The 22,587-nt window shown below is 39.8% G+C and overlaps 1 protein-coding gene across 4 annotated transcripts in view; it reads right to left on the minus strand.

Annotated features, from left to right (window-relative positions):
- Nucleotides 1–19,493, minus strand: part of LOC311508698 (high affinity choline transporter 1-like) — a 39,456-nt gene extending 19,963 nt beyond the window's left edge. Inside the window, exons 1-10 of one of the 4 annotated variants that reach the window (XM_084573612.1) lie at nucleotides 16,337–18,410; nucleotides 15,382–15,574; nucleotides 15,082–15,195; nucleotides 13,284–13,340; nucleotides 10,705–10,860; nucleotides 10,386–10,534; nucleotides 9,757–9,900; nucleotides 7,722–7,875; nucleotides 6,855–7,072; nucleotides 6,625–6,732 (exon numbers count right to left, since the gene is read on the minus strand). In XM_084573612.1, coding sequence (XP_084429738.1) covers nucleotides 6,625–6,732; nucleotides 6,855–7,072; nucleotides 7,722–7,875; nucleotides 9,757–9,900; nucleotides 10,386–10,534; nucleotides 10,705–10,860; nucleotides 13,284–13,340; nucleotides 15,082–15,195; nucleotides 15,382–15,574; nucleotides 16,337–16,468 — 1,425 coding nt within the window. In that variant the 5' untranslated portion in view covers nucleotides 16,469–18,410. Of the gene's footprint in view, nucleotides 1–6,624; nucleotides 6,733–6,854; nucleotides 7,073–7,721; nucleotides 7,876–9,756; nucleotides 9,901–10,385; nucleotides 10,535–10,704; nucleotides 10,861–13,283; nucleotides 13,341–15,081; nucleotides 15,196–15,381; nucleotides 15,575–16,336; nucleotides 18,411–18,940 lie in introns of those variants that run through there. The other 3 variants (XM_084573614.1, XM_084573613.1, XM_084573615.1) reach the window with 3 other exon arrangements.
- Nucleotides 19,494–22,587: the final 3,094 nt, after the last annotated feature.

A 22,587-nucleotide genomic window follows, 5' to 3' on the forward strand; every position in this document is an offset into this window, starting at 1 on the left:
GTTTTGTACGATGTGTACAATAATATTCAGGACGACGACGTGCTATAACTGTACCCTTTTTATTAGCTCATTAGCAACAGGAAGAGAGTGTCACGTTAGACAGCGAACTGCAACTGCGGCTGCGCTGACATGCATTAACCAATCACCATCCAGCATTCCAAATCATCCAATGGTTTTCACAATATTCTTGAACAATCTTTCAAACATATTCTGTGTGAATATTAAAGTGATATATCAGGATATAAAATTAACAAAGCAAAATCTTCAATATTAATGCTAAATGCAACTCGGAGAAAATATCCAGCTCCTGATGTAACCCAATTTAATGTTGTGGGACGTTTAAATATTTAGGAATTCAAATTTTGCCTAGGCTAGAATTTGCCACTAATGCCAATTATGAATCTTTAATGACAGATGTTAGTGAGTCACTTCAAAGATGGAAGTCACTACCAATGTCGATGATTGGGAGAATTAATATACTCAAATGTAATGTCTTACCAAAATTACTTCACTTATTCCAAAATATCCCTCTACGACCATCTTCAGATTTATTCTCAAAAATTAAAAAGAAAAATGTTTGTGGAATTTATTTGGAACAATAGGACTACGTTTGTCTTTACTGTACTTACCATTTCATCGTGGCCGTCTGAAATGTCCAAACTTATGTTGTATTATTGGTTTGCACAACTGAGGACTATGACATATTATTTTTCAACAACTGACCCTCCTCACACACATGATCAAGATATGGGGCGATGCTAAAAAACTATTTAAAAGAATCACAAGCACTGTCACAATTTAGCCCAGTATGGGGAAATTACAACGTTACACCAGGCAGAGCAGATGCAGCATTTAAATGATGGTACAGTGCCGTGAAAAAGATTTTGTGACCTTACAATCACAAACTTGAATGTATTTAATTGAGATTTTATATGATAGATCAACAAAAAGTAGCACATAATTGTGAAGTGGAATGAAAATGATATATGGTTTTCAAAATTTTAAACGAATATAAATCTCGAAAAGTGTGGTGTGCATTTGTATTCAGCCCCTTGTACTCTGATACCTCTAAATACAATCCAGTGCAATCAATTGCCCTCAAAAGTCACCTAATTAGTAAATTGACTCCACCTGTGTGTAATTTACTCATAGTATAAATACACCTGTTCTGTGAAGAAACAAGGAACTCACCAGACGGATCAGGGATAAAGTTGTGGAGAAGTTTAAAGCAGGGTTAGGTTATAAAAAAATATCAAGCTTTGAACATCTCAAGGACCACTGTTCAATCCATCATCCAAAAATGGAAAAAGTATGGCACAACTGCAAACCTACCAAGACATGGCCGTCCACCTAAACTGACAGAGCGAGCGAGGAGAGCACTGGTCAGAGAAGCAGCCAAGAGGCCCATGGTCACTCTGGAGGAGCTGCAGAAATCCACAGCTCAGGTGGGAGAATCTGTCCACAGGACAACTATAAGTCGTGCACTCCACAAATCTGGCCTTTATGGAAGAGTTGCAAGAAGAAAGCCATTGTTGAAAGAAAGGCATAAGAAGTCCTGTTTGCAGTTTGCCACAAGCCATGTAGGGGACACCACAAACATGTGGAAGAAGGTGCTTTGGTCAGATGAGACCAAAACTGAACTTTTTGGCCAAAATGCAAAGCGCTATGTTCATCACCCTGAACACACCATCCCCACTGTGAAACATGGTGGTGGCAACATCATGCTGTGGGGATGCTTTTCTTCAGCAGGGACAGGGAAGCTGGTCAGAGTTGATGGGAAGATGGATGGTGCTAAATACAGGGCAATCCTGGAAAAATACCCATTGGAGGCTGCAAAAGACTTGAGACTGGGAAGGAGATTCATCTTCCAGCAAGACAATGGGCCTCATTCACGAACCGTTCTTAAGAACAAATTTGTTCTTAAGTCCTACTTACGAAGTTTTTACGAAGATTGTGGCATTCATGAATGTTTTCTTATCTTGCCTTTGTTCTTAGGTAAGAACAAATCCTACGAACACTCAGGAGTACTCTTACGCACATTTCAGTGCCGACATGTTGGCATGGTTGTGTTGTCTTCTTTTGTGCAGTTCATTAAAATACGATACTACAGTGATATTTCTGTCATATTTATTTATTAATTTATTCATTCTATTTCTTGGTTAATTTACAGAGCATTTGTTATTTTAAAACGCACAACATCGCCATGAAGCGTGGTGTGCCTCTCCCCCCTGAGCCACCACACCGTGAAGATGTGCGTCCTGACGCATTGATGGGACCAGACTGCAGGCGCGCTATTCAAGTTCGGGAGCAATTAATTGCCCGTTTGTAAATAAAGTCACATTAATTACAGCTTGAATCCACCAGTCTGATTCACTTAAAAAATGAGGACGGACCAGTTTCTGTGCACATCTTTATTTCTTTAAATTTTCATTCATTTCTTTTAGTGTGTTGGATATGGTTGTTAGCGTTGAGGCAATTTTATCTAGAGTGTCCGCTATCCTTTTGTTGATTGTTCAACACCGCTTCTGTGATCAGGCGTGGAGAGGCACGGGACCGAGTACGGGTGGAGGTATTGCTGCAGGATGGTTCTAGTTCTGTCGTTATTTGGCTCTGCGGGACTTCATCTGTGAATAAATAATAAATCCAGCCATTGTAGCGACACTCAGTCCAATACTATAATAAGACGTATTTTGATCTTACACACACTATGACAAACTCCTGCCTTTAGGACACACGTTTAAAATAACTTTCTTTCAGAAAATAAATAAATTACCTCCCGATTCCTCTGGAGTACCAGCAGCACAGGGAGGGGATGAAAGCGTTGCCTCGGGGCCAAGGTCTGTATCTAGCCTCTCAGTCGATGGTACTCCTAAAAAGTAAGTGGGGGAAATTAAACTATCAATTAAATAAATGAATTTAAGAAAAGTGATTTAGAGTTTTCCCATATAGTCTAGCTACCTGAGGGTGCAGTCTCCCCGATGATGGCCCCGATGCGCTGGTCCATCTCAGACAGGTTTTGGGTCTCTGATGTTCCTCCTCCAGTCTGCTGCATCTCCCGTCGAAATTTTGCTATATTTTTCTTGGTTTCGGATTTTAGGTCAAACCATTTATTTTTTTAACTTCCTCTATTGTCCGTCCTTCTCCAGATACTGCTTCTACTGCGTGTGTGACTGCCTCCCATGCTTCCTTTTTGTTTGTGTTGGTGTAACCTGTACTGAGACTACTGAATATAATTTTTTTCCTGCGGGTTATTTCCTGCAGCAGTACCTCCACCTCTGAATTACTAAAGTTTTTTTTTTCGCTTTGCCTGCTGCGCTCCAATTGACTTACATTTTGCTTTAGGCATTTTTATTGTAGTTTCCTCTGTTCGACATCTGTGTCAACTCACGGCCCTGCAGTCCCTTTTATGGGCATTGATGGGCGGTTACATATGCTAATCCTATGTTAATTAGACTCACCTGGCACGCGCTCTCAACTTACGAGGAAATGGCATTCATCAATTTAAGAACACAGCTGCGAACAATTCTGCGGCTTAAGAACACGTTGATGAATGCGACGTAGAGTTTTCTTAAGAATCTTCTTACGAACAGCTTAAGAGAGAATCTAAGAAGATTCTTAAGAAGATATTGGTGAATGAGGCCCAATGACCCTAAAGATAAAGCCAGAGCTACAATTGAATGGTTTAGATCAAAGAATATTCATGTGTTAGAATGGCCCAGTCAAAGTCCAGACTGAAACCCCATTGAGCATCTGTGGCAGGATTTGAAAATTGCTGTTCACAAACGCTCTCCATTAGAGCCCGACCGATATAGGATTTTGAAGGCCGATACCGATACAAATATTTGTTGGTTTTAAAAACCGATATTCCGATATATCGGCCGATATTTTTTTTTTCAGAAACGCGCAACAAAACATTAACTGATTTCCCTAACATTAGTTATTTGTAGTTATTTATGAGTTTTAACTAAAATAATATGATAATGCATCCCTTTACCTGCACTTTTTTAAATTCTTCCCATCAAGCTACATCAAACCATTTTCAATCATCAGTTGTTGCCTGCCTTCTAAAACCTACTATTTAGCGATCTAAATACATTATGTGACTCGTTAATGCTGCGGCTGAACGACAGTCTGCAACGCACACTTGGCATCATTGGATTTCACACACGTGTAAAAGAAAAGCTAACTTTTATGCACAAGCTACGTTTGATACTTTTTCTCTATGTCTAAATGTTCACTCCTCGCAAGTCTAACTTACATTTTACAATGCAAGGACTGTAACTAGAGATATGCTAGTTATAAATACAGTAATCATTACAGTACTTTATTTAGGCAGAATAAGTTCGTTGTGGTTTCCAAGCTCATTAACGTTAACGTTAGCGGTCTTCCACTGATAGTGGCATTAGCTAGCTTTGTGGTTAGCTAGTCTATGATGAGCCATAATTTAGCAATGGATAACGTCATACTGTGATTGTAAAACATACATTTTCAATATAACAGGCCAAGGAGAGATGATACGTCTCATTGCTATAACTGTCACGCTATTAAAGAAATACTTCAGTCACATTGTCAAAAGTTAAAAGGACAGTCAGTCAACTACACTGTAACAACGTAACGTAATTAGCTACTAGCTAATTCCGCTTCACTCTCGGCTTATTTAACAGCAGCAAAACTGGACATGATAGTCACGAATTTTGTCATGCTTATTTGAGTTAAGAGAACTGATGGGGATGTTCTTTTAATTGTTATTCAAGCAATGTATGTCTCGTGACCAGCTCACCATGAACACACTTCACCGATGATCTTACTCGCGGATAACTGGTTCTCTCTGCCCGACTCTGGCTGGATCAGCAGGTTGCAGGATGTGTGGCGCTTGCCAACAGGGACGGTGTAGAGTGCCCTCTGGTGGACAAACTAAACTATACAACGCCAACACTCATGACATGATTGACGGGTGTTTCGTTTTTATTTTATTTTTGAAATATTCATTTATCGGTCATTATAAATGCCGATACCGATTGTTTTGAAAATGCCTAATATCGGCCGATAATATCGGCCGGCCGATATATCGGTCGGGCTCTACTCTCCATCCAATCTGGCTGAGCTTGAGCTATTTTGCAAAGAAGAATGGGCAAAATTTTCAGGGTCCAGGTGTGCAAAGCTGGTAGAGACATACCCCAGAAGACTTGCAGCTGTAATTGCAGCGAAAGGTGGCTCTACAAAGTATTGATGCAGGGGGGGCTGAATACAAATGCACACCACACTTTTCAGATTTTTATTTGCTTAAAATTTTGATTTGATTTTGTATAATTTCCGTTCCACTTCACAATTATATGCTACTTTGTGTTGATCGATCACATAAAATCGCAGTAAAAAAACATTTAAGTTTGTGTTTGTAAGGTGGCAAAATGTGAAAAAGTTCAAGGGGTATGAATACTTTTTCAAGGCACTGTGTGTCAGCGACTTTGAAGAGAAAACAGTTATCTAACAGGGCTTGGCTTGGAGTGCGATTTTTTTAGAGGCGGGCGAGGGTGAACTGAAGTGTGTTTGTATTGTGTTAGTATATTAATCTAGTAAAGGACAAATTCCTTTAAACCAAATAAATTGTTTTATTTATGACTTTCAGGACAAAAAAGACAACTAGAAAAAAGACATTTGACCAAAAGGGACCCCTTGACCAGCACTGGTCATTGGCTGCTGTGTTTCTAGGAGGTTCAACCTGAACATGCAGACAGTATACGTGTGTGTGTACATTTACATGGCAGTTAAAAACAGAAACTCAATTAATTTAAGCCTTCTTAAATAGTCCCATCTAACCATAACCGTCCAAAGCAATGTCCCAACATACATGCTGAGCTGTGCCCTTAAAACACATAAGACATACAAAAATAAAATGTAATACTCAAACCATCACTAAAGTAAAATCCTCATCTCAACCAGTTTTATGTTTTGTCGCTAAAGGAACGATAAATACAACTCACTCTTAGGATGTGTTCACACATGATTCAGTTTAAAAGGAACTCTGGTACAACTGTAAGTGTAAATGCTGCCATCCGAAAGTTGAGCTAATGTGTTGGTCTGGACCAAATGTACCATTTTGTGTTTTGGTCAGGACCAAGAGAACCCTTAGACATATCATTGATCCCCTAAGAAATAGGAGCACATTTGACCCATATGACCAAATCCTGCATTAAAAATCAAATATTACATTTATTGTTTCTATTATTATTCTTCATTCAGTTTTTCACTTTCTTCCACATTTCTCTGGATTGGTGCCATGTAATGTGTGTTGCTCTTCAAATCAGCATCACTTGTACTTTTCAGCAGCCTCTTCTCAGATATCCACTTAGCCAGCTGTGATACTAGTATAATAGTTGCGGTGGTGAGGAGCATAATTGTAGTGCGAAAAGGGAACAAGCGGTGTTTGGAACCATCCTCCTTCATCTCATCCCACGGCAGGGGAAGAACATCAGGGAGGCCCATTTCAGGTTCCCCAACCAGAACTCTCAACAGAATCGCGAACACAAAGCCAGCACAGGCCCCGTACACGTTCACCAACTGGGGCAAGAAAAAGATGCACATCACCTGGGGAGTCAGCATTGAATACACAACATCTCCACTGACCATGAGGAACAGGTGAACGGAAGATGATATCATGGCCAGGCCTGCTCCTGTCACTCCACACAGGACGACTGACACCTTAACCACCACAAGAATAGTTTTTTCTGATGCCTGGAATAGAAGAAATCCTTTTATGAGCAATCAGGTTTGTTAAACCAAAGTGGATCATTCTTGAGACATATTCATTTGCTGCTTGCTTGTGTGCTGCAGACCAAAACCAAAGTGTTACTCACCTGTTTCCAAATGATATTCTTGAAGATATTTCGGGCCAGTTGGGAGGCAGCAGACAGGAGTGCAGAGTCGACTGAAGACATCACAGCTGCAGCGAGTGTTCCAATACCGATCAGTGAGACGAAGAATGGGCAAAGACACTGAAGGGCAATTGGCAAGATCATACCAGCTTTTCCCTGTTCGTACGGGCTGGGTGAACCAAAGGTGGTCTCGTTCCAATCTGACAGACATAAAGGAAATGGAATTACAATAAACAGTATCCTAACATGTTCACTTTTTGTTTCAGGTCCTTCCACAACATTTCTATTGGATTAACACCTGAGTCCCAAAATCATCACACCTCACAGATAGGTAATATTGGGTAATTTTCCTGAATAAACAAATACCAAAACATATTATTTCTATTTTATTTGTGTGGTTGGGTTCTCTGTGTCTACTGAAAGGACTTATGTGAGTTGTTTTTATGCCGAAATTCTGAGGGGGACAGAGAGTTTTAAGTGGCTCTGTACACTTTGTTTTTAAACTGTTAAACTTGGCTCAGATATTTTGGGTAGCCTTTTACAAACTTCTTACAATAAGTTGCAGCAATGTTGGACTATCGCCTCTGAAAACAGAACTCGTGTAAAAGAGTCTGTTTAAAGGGACAGTCAACAGAGTGTCTGTGAACAATAAAAGTAGATGCCCTAACCAACCCACCAAAACTATAGTTTGATAACATGAAATCTGGGGAGTGGTTAATGATTTCAGCTTAAGTTTATGTGTTTGTGTGATAACTGCTCCTTCTAGTCATAATTATTGGAATAAAAACCTGTTTCATGACTGACTAAGACAGTAAGTACAACAATGTTTAGATAGTTAGGACTAGGTACTGGTAGATGCTGCCACTGCTCCAATGATGAGTGATGGGATGCCGAGGATTGGACATAATATTGCTCCAGCATAACAAGTGATCTTAGCTTGAGCATCAGTGGCTGTGGACAAGACCCTCTGGTAGAACGCTTGGTAGCACAGCCCTCCAATGACCTTGGAGAGGATTAAAAGCAGAGACAATGATTGTGTTTTAAGGAGTGCAATATGTTCAGGAAATGGTTTCCCATGAAATGCAAATTTTCTTTCTTAAGAATGATGTATTTTCTACTGACGAGTAGAGTGTTGTGGAGTTGCCTATGTAAGATACAGTGCATCCGGAAAGTATTTACAGCGATTCACTTTTTCCACATTTTGTTATGTTACAGCCTTATTTCAAAATGCATTAAATTATTCATGACCTTTGCTCAATATTTTTTTGATGCACCTTTGGCAGCAATTACAGCCTCAAGTCTTTTTGAATATGATGCCTCAAGCTTGGCACAACTATCTTTGGGCAGTTTTGCCCATTCTTCTTTGCAGCACCTCTCAAGCTCCTTCAGGTTGGATGGGAAGCGTCGGTGCACAGCCATTTTCAGATCTCTCCAGAGATGTTCAATCGCATTCAAGTCTGGGCTCTGGCTGGGCCACTCAAGGACATTCACAGAGTTGTCCTGAAGCCACTCCTTTGATATCTTGGCTGTGTGCTTAGGGTCGCTGTCCTGCTGAAAGATGAACCTTCACCCTAGTCTGAGGTCAAGGTCACAAGCTCACAGTGCTCTGGAGCAGGTTTTCATCCAGAATGTCTCTACATTACAGCATGATGCTTCCACCACCATGCTTAACTGTAGGGGTGATATTGGCCTGGTGATGAGCGGTGCCTGGTTTTCTCCAAACATGACATCTGGTATTCATGCCAAAGAGTTCATGGTCCGAGAGGTGCCTTTTGACATACTCCAGACGAGCTGCCATGTCCCTTTTACCGAGGAGTGGCTTCCGTCTGGCCACTCTACCATACAGGCCTGATTGCTGGATTGCTGCAGAGATGGTTGTCCTTCTGGAAGATTTTCCTCTCTCCACAGAGGGATGCTGGAGCTCTGACAGAGTGACCATCGGGTTCTTGGTCACTTCCCTGACTAAGGGCCCATCTCCCCCAATCACTCAGTTTAGACAGTTGGTCACCTCTCGGAACCCAGATTTGTACCTCAAAAGACCTCCGAGACTGACAGTTCCTTTGACTCCATGCTTGGCTTGTGCCACAGGTGTGTGCCTTTCCGAATCACGTCCAATCAACTGAATCTACTCCACTTAAGCTGTAGAAACATCACAAGGATGGTCAGTGGAAACAGGATGCATATGCAGGATGCATATATATCCATATAGTGGGAGTGACTGGGGCACCGAAATGCAGCCTCTAAATAATGCATTGTCTGCCGCGAAACTCGTACATTTCAACTGTGCACCGCACACCACACACGGCTTGTTTACCTGTAATTTGCTACTGCTAGTTTTATTCAATATGGCTGAATATTTTTCCGATTCTGAGGTTGTGGACGATGACATTGTTTATGATGGATGTCCTTAACGTTTTGAGCCAAAGTATACGGATGAGTAGCTCATTGAAAGGAGGATGCGGAGGCAGAGAGAGGAACAGAGAACAACAAACCGCTGCACGTCCGCGAATAGATAACAGGTAACTCTGGACTCATCTGGGAATTGCACTAGCGTATCATAACCAAATATTGGTGAAATGAACGAGTTTTGTGGCAGATAATGTGTTATTTAGAGGCTGCGTTTCGGTGCCCCAGTCACTCCCACTATATAAATATACGCAGATCTAAATATCTCCCGAATGACTACAAATGACACCAAAGTTATATGGGTGAGTAAACGATCATATTTTATGCCAGCAATAAGGTCCATGTTGTAAAAAACGGTAGTTCCCCTTTAATCCATTATGGGATAAGGCTGTAACATAACAAAATGTGGAAAAAGTGAAGCACTGTGAATACTTTGCGGATGCACTGTGATGTGATGGGGGCCATTGATGGCCCTTACCAATAGCAGTAACTCGTCTACCCAGCGTCCTGCATCTTTTAGTTCCAGTCTGCCGATCCATGGCTCCTGGTGCAGCTTGGTTACTGCAGCAACGGTGAAGTTAGCAGAGTAGGGGCTTGTCAGGATAAAAGACACGCAGAGCCACTGAAATAAAGAGGAAACTACTAAACAGTGCTGCGTAAAACATCGTAGTAATTCAAAATTTCACTGGAAGGGATCAACAAAGTCTTTTAAATTCATTTTGATTTTACTTTTACCAAATTGCATTTAATTCTATCTAATAGTTTAAGACTTTAGGGTATGAACACACCAAACCAACATCAAAGGACTAGAATCAACAACCACCAGCAAATCACTTGGTGTGTCGTGGCCGCTACACCTACACACTATATGAAATGTCAAGAAGTAATCAAAATCAATACTGAATGACCATGGCACACTATCCAACAGAACAGACCAAACATACATATACCATATATACCAAAAATATGTGATGGTTCTGTCATCCAAGTCATGTATATCCAAAAGTCGATGCTAAAACAAAGGTAACTACATTTTTTGTGTTCTCTTATGAAGCAAAAGAGCTTCACACTAAAAATGTGAGAAAGCTTTATAAAAAATCTCCCTACTAAGCCAAGCATGATGAAGCATAGTTGGATGACATCAGTATAGGCCACAGAGTATAATCCTCCCATTAATGTGTAAACAATTGCCACAGCTGCAGAGATAGCCACAGCCAGTGCGGAGGAGATATCCATGACCACGCTTACTGTCCCACCTGTAAGACATACATTAATAAGTTTCACAAAGCTGCTATGGTGTTACTTTCACTGTAATTATAAAATGGTTGTTTTAGTTCCCTGCTGGCTAACACATAGATAATAAGAGTAGCTCAACCAGCAATGTTAAAATACCGGTGTCATTGTATTCAGGTAATGACAAACTTACCCAACGCAGAAAAAACGCATGTTATCCACAAGATGTCTCCAAGGAGAGCAGGAATGAAGAGAATAGCTCCGACAGCGTTGCCATATTTCTCTTGAAATGGGTCAATGAGGGTGACATATTTCTTTGACCGAATAGGTTTGACAAAGAACAGTCCACCTGCAGTCAGACAAAAGAAAACAGTACACCCCACCAACCAAACATTACTAACAAACATAGCAAACTGTTCATATACTGTATTTCATTAGATTAGAAATTGACCAGAATAGTGATAAATACATTATAACCACAAAGACACAAATCTCCCATGAATAATATTGATAAAATAAATAGAACCTAGCATTTGATATTTTATTGAATTTACTGGTTGTAACGGAAAGTTTTCACACAATCAACACACATAGTTTAGAATCAGCTTGGACCTATAAGTCTATTGAGGTATATGCCATATGTTCTGCAGTGTTCTTTCAGGGCCTGCGTCTGGGAGCCAGACAAATAGCTGGTCAGTATTTGATTGGCAACGGATTCTCGCACATAGCTGTGCTGTGACAGACGTGTCAGCAGGGCATTCTTTTTGATATCTGCTGTAGAATTAAAGCAAAATGAGAAGCTTTGTCTGACTGGCTGCAAAGATCAGGGACAGAAAACTACAGGCAGGGAGAGAAGCTTTAACCTCTTTTCCATCTCAGGGACTTAAACTAGATCTTGATCTGGGCTCAGCTACACCCAGAAGACTGGCACAGTGAGCGAGACTACCTGTCCCACCCGCACTCAGGAAAGGGCTGAAGGACTGTATTGAAACTCAGATGACATCACGGCTCCACTAACATACAACCATGAGGATGGAGCATCAGTTTCAGCTGCTGAAAAGCTGGAGCTTTTCTTAAAAGAACACAGAGATGCTCAAGAGTCAGAGATGGATATAGTGGGCCAGAGAGGAAGATTTCTTGAAACTTGAATGCAGATAATGGCCTGTACAGATATGCCTGTGAAGGTTCTCAGTCAACCAGGTCATGGTAAGTCCAAAAACATTTAAGAAAGACAAATGGACTTTTAAATAGGTTTAAATAGGAACATCTGTGGGTTTCTGTTGACGACCAGGAACTGGCACGACTAGTCTCCATTAATGACTAGAGACTTTCCTGTTGTTGAGTGGGGACTGTTTGTCCCTGTCTTCCTTCCCTATGATTGTTGCTCTAACAACCCATTATCAGCCAGAGGCTCCAGTCTCAAGGTGTGAATGGGGTTGAAACTTCTTGGGGACAGAAGTTAGGACTGTATTGTAAATTGATGGCAGATTATACCTCAGTCCACCTCCTCTGTTTAGAGAAGGTTTTTCCAATTTAACATATATGACTTCCTTTACGCCTCTTTCAAACCTTCTCTGGCTAAGATTTGGACGTTGTTGTCTTCAAAGTGAGTGTCTTTTGTCCTTCAGGTGTAGGTGGAATACGGTGTTTCCTCAAAATTCAGCAGTTTTTCCAATATGCCAGCCATGTGGAGGGTGACAATGTCCTCCTTTTATTGTTCTCCTCCCTGTCCTTTCTGGGATATCTTTTTGAGCCTTTGACAAAGACCCAGTTGGGATACCTACACCTCTCATAAGTGAATTCACATTACATGAAAAGTGTTGGAGCAACAGACACATGGCTGCATTGAAATGTCATGATTAAATTAAGGGGTCTTCAAAAGCAACAGTTGTCCCCCTACTGTCCCTTAAATCGTATTTGGAGAGAGGCGTTGTGTGAATTAGGCATTTTATTGTTATATACAAGCTATCATTGTTACAAGAACTGAAGACATTTTCTGTCATTTAAACATATGGGGATTTGTTGAACGTCTACCAATGGAAATTTCCAGATGCGGCTCTCACTTCTATTAACAATGCCATGGTACACAAAGCAAAAGTGCACAATACACAAATGTTGGTACCATGTCGGTGCCAGACCTACCTGGAGGAGCCATTTTCACTATCCACCTGAGTGGCGCTGTGGGGGGTAGTGGAAGGATATTTAAGGTGCCCACTAATTGATTCAGGTGTGGCACAGGAAGTCTTTTGTTTTTGACCGCAGGCTGGCGGGAGATGTTGAGTTCTTTGTTTGACCGCTTTATGCTTTTGTTTTGCAAGTTATTAAATGGATTGACATATCCGAACTATTTTTTGCCTACAAGAGTATTATTGAGTGTGACTTAGTGGAAGTCACAGAAACAAAGAAGATCCTAACAGCCACGAGTGCATAACAAAGCAAAGTTGTGTCACCACTACCCTTAATGCGTTTCCTTGGGAGCTGACTTTGATTATGAGAACAAGTGGTCCAGAGAAAGTCATAAGAAAGATTTGGCTTGAACGGTCACATTGGAATGGCACCAATTGTGTTGTCTCTGTGAACCTGAGCAAAGCACTCTCAGACACTCATTATCGCTTTACGAATGCACATCCACAATTTTCACTGGTTAAGCCAAAACATAATGGGCAGACTTGGAACCTTGGGTCAGAGCATGTAATGAGGTTGAAAATTTTCGTACAATCAATACACACATGGTTTAGAAACTGCTTTAAAGTATATGTCTGTATACCTCACCTGTACATGTACAGGTATATGTTCTGTAGTATTCTGGAGTTCTTTCAGGGCCCATGTCTGGGAGACACACAGATAGCCAAGTGAAAAATGTGACCTCCAGTACACTGTTAACCCAAAAGTTCATTCTATGGTATTCTAACAGTTTGAGTAATGCAATAAAACTAATTTTCAAAAGTGGCATTTACTCCAACAGTATGCGTATATGAAGAGTGTATGAGACAGTCATTGGGTGTACTCATTTTTGTAAGTTTAACAAACTCAAGTTTTACCTCAGGCCACAGTGCTGCTCTGTTGTGATTGGCTCAAAACTCAAGACAAGCCTGTGCTTATCCAGTGGTGGTTACAGAAAAAGTTGCGCCATTTTTGCACTTTGCATGCTAGCAAGTTTGGGTACCAGAAACTGCTGGAACATATCTAGTTTGAAACGTGTACATTTGAATGTGTGTAAATTCGAGGTGGACAACTGCAGCATTGTCATTTTTGAGTAGCTCTCTCTACTTGTGAGCTTTCTACATACAGTTTTGCAACAGTAGTGTAAAATTCCAATAATTAGCCTCATTTGCCCATTTGCCCTACTCTTTTACCCATATTAAAATGCCTTGGAAATGCAAGTACTGCCCTGCCATCTGTGAGAAGAGAGCACAGCTTTTTAATCATTATAGGCTAAAACATGGGACTTATGAAAGAAGTGAGCCCTTTCCTTGCTTGCATCAGGAATGCATGTGTACATTCAAGTCTCTCAATGTACTCCATAGCCATTTATCCCGCTTTCACACCAGACGTGTGGATCAGCTGCAAACTGTCGGCTCTCAAATGAAGTTTCGCTGTTGGTCATGTGAATTTCTTGAACCCTGCACTGAAACTGAATACTTTGCTCATCTGCAGAGCTCTCAAAACAACAAGCAACACTGAGCTTATTTCATATTTTTCAGTTCTTGATGGTTTGTGTCCAAGCTTGATGGAAATCTTCAAGAGTAAGACAACGGTGGGTAGATATTTTTGTTTTTTCTTGTAATGATATTGATGGTTAGTTCATACATTTTACAAAAACGAATTCTCCCACCTTACCTTTGTGGTACTTCCCTATATGAACAAATAAACTGATATAAGATATATTTCTTTGTTCAACATTTAAGTGTGTGCAGAGGACTGAGCCGACAGCCATTGGATGTCTGGATTGTTACGCAAATACATTGCACTCAGTGGAGCAAATATTATTTTGTATGTGATACTTCTTGTGCTGGATGTGTCTAGTGTTGTTCGTTTTACTGAAATAATTCTACAGAGGACACGTGCAAAAACTGTGCTGTGATTGTATTTGGAAAGAAATCGTTTCATAATTCAATACACGTTTTCTGTTTGCTGCATCACAGAAAGGTACTGTAAGGTAATATCTGCAGCAAAAAGAATATGCTGCTGTAATTGTTGGGAAAGACCCATTTTGATAATTTTATGAAAACAAGGTCTTACTGTTATTTTGGATTTGCATCTGGTATTTCACACAGCATCATTGTTAAAACATATGTGTTGCTTTGTTGTGTGTCCAAATGAATTAAATAAAATGAACTGCATTGTGTGGTCATTAATAAATTAAAATTGGAATTTTCTTATCCCAAATATAATATTATTTATAATAAAACAATAATTTTAAGTGTATTTTACTTATGATATTATGTTCTGACTGTACTACTTTTTAGTAGACTCCACAGTTTTTTTCTATGGTTATTATCTAAACCATTTAAGTGTATATAACTTAAAAATTCTGACTACGGCATTCGTTGCATTTGACCTCACTCACCTACAATCAGGTTCAAGGAGAAGGCGAGAGGTCCAATGGCCCAGACCAGTCCCTTTGTTGGATCATAGATGGCTTCAGCAGTACCCAAAATATAAGCTCCACCAACCCACGTGGCTGCAAAACAAGAGTGGACATACAGTCAATGAGAAAGTCAACAAAGTCAGCTTCACCAGTGTGTACATTTCTATAATTAAATTTCAAAAACATTCACAGATTTCAAAGTTGAGCCCCTACATGGGTTACTATTATGACCATCTGAGCCCCCATCAATGACACTGTAGCTATCATCATTTTCATTACCTGTCAGAGTAAATATGCTGACCCAGATGTTCAAGTTCCGTCCTCCAACCATTGCCACTTCACTACGGCTCCCAGGGCTTTTCTTCTCCTCATGCTTGGACTTCTTGGATGCCCAGATGCCCGTTCCCAGTATGATTACGTAAAACACTCCTATGGACAGTAGTCCTACCCAGTTGACTGCCATCCTCAGTGTCTGCGGGAATGGGAAATGCACATACAAGTTTTTGCAGAGGTTTTGCAGCTAAGGAAAACAATGTGGCACATCACCAGTTTAACATGTTTTCCTCGTTTTTTGGCGCGAGACTGTGTTCTTCTGATCTTGATTTGAGGCTACCTCCTGCTTGCCTGTGCCTGTTAGTTTCGAACCCCCTGGAAATAAAAAGCATTCTCTACCCAGCTCAATGCCCTTTGAAGAGCTGTTGAATTCCAAAACTCAGCTTGTTGTGTTCTGGGTTCAGTCTTTGCCCCAACACATTTGATCTGTTTCTTAAATTAAGAATTTCGTGATGGTGATTCGAATCCTTTTTTCTGTTGTTTCTAGAGTGTGAGATTATTTCAGTTTGATAACTAAGACCAGTGACCGCTGGACAACGGGAGCCTGTGTGTGTCCATTGAAGAAAGTTATCTGGGAAGGTTCTCAGTCATCCACAGAGGCGATTCTAGAGTCTGTGGGGGCCCCAAGCAAAAATTCCTAGAGGGCCCTACCAACCAGTGTTCATCACCATTATGTTAGGCTATAAATAATCTGACACCAACGAAAAATGAATTCCAAATGTTCTAAACGTGAACAACCTTGTTATTTTGGAAAATATAAAATAATAAAAGTAAAGAATAAATAAATAAAAATAATAATAAAATAATTGTATAATAAAATACAGTAAATTGCTTTAAAAAAAACCAATATAAACTTTGTACAAAATTTAAAGTAGCCTAAATCATTATCTGCTTCACTTACCACTGTCTTTCTTTCTTTTTGCTTCTTCTTCTTTTTTTTTTTCTTCTTCTTTTCACTAGATGGATATCTCCTCTTCATTTTCCTGCAGCTAATTTTCCAATTTAGGTTACTGAATGATACAACGTCACCCATTCGCTACGTTCATTTTCGAAACGGGGAAGTTATCCACCTGGGCTGGATTTTGACTGAGCAAAGCTAATGTCAATCAACATTCCATCCAATCAGAATTTTGATATGCACTCGTGTTAAGTAGGCTAGGCCCTTTCTACGTTGGCACTTGATACGTATTCGCCTGTTGCTATTTATCTACCGGGTGTAGCTGGCCATCCGAGAATCGATGTGTTCATTAAAAGATGTTTGTGACAATCCTATTCATATCGATTACATAAGTATGTATAATGACACTTCACTACGATGAGACAACCTCTCTTATAATCACTAGAACTGTGTGTGTGCACTTCAGCCGTCTTGACCAGTGAACGTTAGCAACTATCTTCTAGCTTTGTTGCTAAATTAAGCAAAACATGGTAAGAATATCGCGCATGTCTGTCGTTTTAAAAAAAATATAGGCTATATGTGTGGATTCTTTGAACTCGTTTAAACACAGTCAGATAGCATACATGTACAGATATATTGTTTGTACAACAGGACAGGAGCACGCAAAATCACGTAATCCATCATTCAATCCCTATGGACGAAATTCTCGTTCGTCCCACCGGCAATCGGGGGCCCCCTAGCGGCACGGGGCTCCAAGCAGTTGCCTGCCTTGCCTGTTGACAAGGTGCGCCTCTGGTCATCCAGGTATATGCAAAAACGTTAAGAGAAAGGTTTTTTTGTTGTTTTTTTCCAGTCATCACAAATCAGTTGTCCAATGAATTTCCGGTTTGGTTTGACGGTTATTCTGAACCAGTTTTCTAAATGTGGAAAGACTGTCATCAACCTGCCAACAAAGTCCTATTAAAAGCAAACTTGGCAGTCACTTGAAGTCATTGTAATGAAGTGAAAATTAAAGTAACCTGTTGCGTGTTGTACTGTCTGCAACGTGTTAGCTAATACTAACAGTAATACTGGTGAAATACAGTTCGGTGCAGCATTAAACTGCACTTTGCGTTTAATGTTTCTCAGTGGGTAAAATTACAGTATGGATTTATGTAGACCAGTGGTTCTCAACCTTTTTTCAGTGATGTACCCCCTGTGAAATATTCTTTCAGCAAAGTACCCCCTAACCAGCACAAAGCATTTTCAGTGTCAAAAAGTCAGGTGGCTTACCGACGTGACATCCATGTTTTGTATTAAGATGACGCTGCAGATGTGCTGGCTTCATGCAACTGTTAGCTAATTTCTCCCCACAGAAAAAACACAGTGCACTGGGTGGGTTGCAACTTGTGGACGTAAATCCAAATAAAACATACTCTTCAAGATACAGCCGGAATTTTGCCGGCTGTGGTTTGGCCTTCTTTGCCACTTGTCCCTCCGTGTTTTCAAAAGAATTGCCGCTACGCTTCAACCACGACTCCATCGTTTGAGTTTTGACAGTGATTGACAGGTGATGGCAGGTACGTGACAGGTTGGGTCGAACCATCCTGGTATGGGGGGGACTCTGGGTTTTTAGGATAATGAAATTGAATAGCCTACTGAAATATAAAATTCATTTTATGAACTTATATTTTCCTGAAATATTTATTAAATAATTATTTTTAAAGGATTTTTGCATGGATGCTACTATATATGTATATTTTAAAATCTCAAGTACCCCCTGGAGTGCCTTCACGTACCCCCAGGGGTACGCGTACCCCCATTTGAGAACCACTGATGTAGACTACGTTTCTATGAGTGTTAACATTATGACTAGGGCTGCTTTTATGCCTAATATTTTATTCTGATTCAGGGAGTAATTGTCTTGTTTTCTGGAGAAACTATTGGGAGCGTCCATGTTTTAGTAACAGTCCTCAAAGTCAATTATCACTACAGTTATTTCCATGACGTTGTTAAAGTAATACATTTGACTATGCGGAAACACCTGACATGTAGTGACACGATCATTAAACATTCCATACACATCAAACATTGTCATCCCCCGCAGACTGTTAAAAAAACAAACAAAAAAAAAACGGGTGTGCCGTGGGAAATTATCCAATTTCACCTAATTGGTCTATAAAAATTTTTATTTTTTTTAAAACGAATTAATTATTATCTGCAAATAATATGCACTGTCAAGTGTCTGTCATATATATATGTGTAAGACTTTTTTCTTTGTGTTTATTAGATTCCTGTTCAAGACACTTTGACAAGAATGACTTTATATTGTTAAAATAGGCTACAGGGTTTCAATTTTTTAACATTTTCGGTTGGTGGTGTGCCTTGTGACTTTTTTCAATGAAAAAAACACTGATTTAGGCACCCATTTTATATTCCGTCTTTAGATCAAATAGAAAAATGGGTTTTCTGAAACCTGAAATTAAAGTGCAATAAACACGGACGTTCAGAAGCAGTGCAACTTGTAAGCAAGCAACATGATGATGTGAAACCATGAACAAACTGTGCTGTTTAAATATGTGCCAATAAAAAGGCAAATTTATTTAGCTTCATATTAAGCTTACTTACCGTGATGGGAGCTGTATGAATAGCAGGGTGATGCGCCTCCAAATGCTGTATTCTTCCGAGCTATTCTTTACCCTCAAAACTATACCAAAAAAAAAAGAAGGGAAGAAGAAGAAGTAGTAGTAGTAGGAGGAGGAGGAGGAGGAGGAAGACCAGTGTTGCCAGACATACGATTATCACATCAGCAGAAACTGATGCCTGCTCATACAGTTTAAAAAGTAAGTGAACATGAGTACGGACTCGGAGGACAGAAAGTACTAAAACAATAGAGTCCAGCAGCATAGACACGGACACCGGCAAGAAAACTGTTCGCTTTCTCCTGTTCTGCATGCAGAGAGTAGATCCGATGCTTTTATTTTGATGGAGTTAACAATAAATAAATCAGTTGTTTCCCACAAATGTCAGAGACTCCTTAGATTATTGCAGCCCCACGCTGTCAAAATACTACGAATTTAAAGCGAGAGGACAACATGTCTTCATTTCACACAGATTCAGGGCAAACGCCCCTTACCCAAACTAATACAGTTTAGTGGCGTTAAGAGAAAGGCGCACATATTTATCACCAGATATATAGTTTGAGCTCGTCTCGTCTTAGTCGCAGAGAGAGAGAGAGAGAAAAAAAAGTTCGTTGACGACCACCTGAGGGGCGTGGCCAAACGATCTATTTACTTTATCACTCAGCACCAACACATTCCAGTCATTAGCAGCAGCCCTAACTTTCACTGTTCTTGTTATTGTTCAGTAGGAGTTTACTAGCTGACGTTTCTCTCTCTGGTAAACTAATGGTGCAGGTTATCAATCAACCACTGTCCACAGTTTATATTAAGCTTTTGGTTTGTGCATATGTGTTGATGTTAAAGCCCAGGTTTAAGACTAATACTGCCTATCTACAGAGGACATTTACAGCTTTTGTAATGATAATAAATGTAAAGGGGTGGGGCTTTGGTACCTTTCTCTGTCTCATTAAGGAAAATGTCTTTCATCAGTTATATGAAATCTTAAAAATAAAAACTTATTTAATTTTTTCTCAGCATTCTAATTACCTTACAAAGATTGGGGAATTTAAAAAAATTGTGATTGGATAATATTTTTTTTCCTGGTAGTCAGGAGGTTAGCTTGCAAGGGGTTGCTTTTTTGACGGTTATTGACCTTAAGTTTTTTATACACATATGTTCCTACCTCATCTTCTCATTTAAATGCAGTTTCTTTTCTTTATTTTGTAAACTGCGCCTATTACATTCTTCTGTTCTTAGCCTTAAGCCTAGGAGCATAATAAGATACATTTACAATAAGTATATATATATACACACATATATATATTTCCAGTTATTTTTGGGAAAGTAACTTAAAAGTAATGCAGTAGTAGTGTAATGCCTTACAATTCAGAGAAAGTAATATTATAATGTAACAAATTACTTTGAAATGACAGTAACAAGTACTACATAATGTATTACGTTTTTGAAGTAACTTGACCAACACTGTTCATCAGGCAACAAAAACAAGTGACAATGTTCTTGTGTTGTAAAATACTGTCTTTAAAAAGAGATAATTGTTATGATAAAATAAACTTGGCTTGATATGATTTGAGAGGATTAAGAAGTCTTATTTTCAGTGTTTTCTGTTGATAACGAATTTACATGAATTACACCCCCCCACCACCACCACCTTTTTTTTAAGGTGAAAAAAATTGACCATCCCCCCTGAATTTTTTTTACAACTCGACTACTGAATATACTCAAATGTAATGTCTTACCAAAATTACTTATTCCAAAATATCCCTATACGACCATCTTCAGATTTATTCTCAAAAATTATTCTCAAAAATGTTTGTGGAATTTATTTGGAACAATAGGAGGACTACGTTTGTCTTTACTGTACTTACCATTTCATCATGGCCGTCTGAAATCTCCAAACTTATGTTGTATTATTGGTCTTCACAACTGAGGACTATGACATATTATTTTTCAACAACTGACCCTCCTCACACGCATGATCAAGATATGGGGTGATGCTAAAAAAATATTTAAAAGAATCACGAGCACTGTCACAATTTAGCCCAGTATGGGGAACTTACAACTTTACACCAGGCAGAGCAGATGCAGCATTTAAATGATGGTACAGTGCCGTGAAAAAGATTTTGTGACCATACAATCACAAACTTGAATGTATTTAATTAAGATTTTATATGATATTTATGTGATTTTATATGATCAACAAAAAGTAGCACATAATTGTGAAGTGGAACGAAAATGATATATGGTTTTCAAAATTTTAAACGAATATAAATCTGAAAAGTGTGGTGTGCATTTGTATTCAGCCCCTTGTACTCTGATACCCCTAAATACAATCCAGTGCAATCAATTGCCTTCAAAAGTCACCTAATTAGTAAATCGACTCCACCTGTGTGTAATTTACTCATAGTATAAATACACCTGTTCTGTGAAGGCCTCAGTGGTTTGTTAGAGAACACTAGTGAACAACAGCATCATGAAGAACAAGGAACTCACCAGACCGGTCAGGGATAAAGTTGTGGAGAAGTTTAAAGCAGGGTTAGGTTATAAAAAAATATCCCAAGCTTTGAACATCTCAAGGACCACTGTTCAATCCATTATCCAAAAATGGAAAAAGTATGGCATAACTGCAAACCTACCAAGACATGGCCGTCCACCTAAACTGACAGAGCGAGCGAGGAGAGCACTGGTCAGAGAAGCAGCCAAGAGGCCCATGGTCACTCTGGAGGAGCTGCAGAAATCCACAACTCAGGTGGGAGAATCTGTCCACAGGACAACTATAAGCCGTGCACTCCACAAATCTGGCCTTTATGGAAGAGTGGCAAGAAGAAAGCCATTGTTGAAAGAAAGGCATAAGAAGTCCTGTTTGCAGTTTGCCACAAGCCATGTAGAGGACACCACAAACATGTGGAAGAAGGTGCTTTGGTCAGATGAGACCAAAACTGAACTTTTTGGCCAAAATGCAAAGCGCTATGTTCATCACCCTGAACACACCATCCCCACTGTGAAACATGGTGGTGGCAACATCATGCTGTGGGGATGCTTTTCTTCAGCAGGGACAGGGAAGCTGGTCAGAGTTGATGGGAAGATGGATGGAGCTAAATACAGGGCAATCCTGGAAGGATACCCGTTGGAGGCTGCAAAAGACTTGAGACTGGGAAGGAGATTCATCTTCCAGCAAGACAATGACCCTAAAGATAAAGCCAGAGCTACAATGGAATGGTTTAGATCAAAGAATATTCATGTGTTAGAATGGCCCAGTCAAAGTCCAGACCAAAACCCCATTGAGCATCTGTGGCAGGATTTGAAAATTGCTGTTCACAAACTTCAAATCTCCATCCAATCTGGCTGAGCTTGAGCTATTTTGCAAAGAAGAATGGGCAAAATTTTCAGGGTCCAGGTGTGCAAAGCTGGTAGAGACATACCCCAGAAGACTTGCAGCTGTAATTGCAGCGAAAGGTGGCTCTACAAAGTATTGATGCAGGGGGGCTGAATACAAATGCACACCACACTTTTCAAATTTTTATTTGCTTAAAATTTTGATTTGATTTTGTATCATTTCCGTTCCACTTCACAATTATATGCTACTTTGTGTTGATCGATCACATAAAATCGCAGTAAAAAAAACATTTAAGTTTG

Source organism: Chelon labrosus (genome assembly GCF_963514085.1).
Source record: "Chelon labrosus genome assembly, chromosome: 23".
NCBI lineage: Eukaryota > Metazoa > Chordata > Actinopteri > Mugiliformes > Mugilidae > Chelon > Chelon labrosus.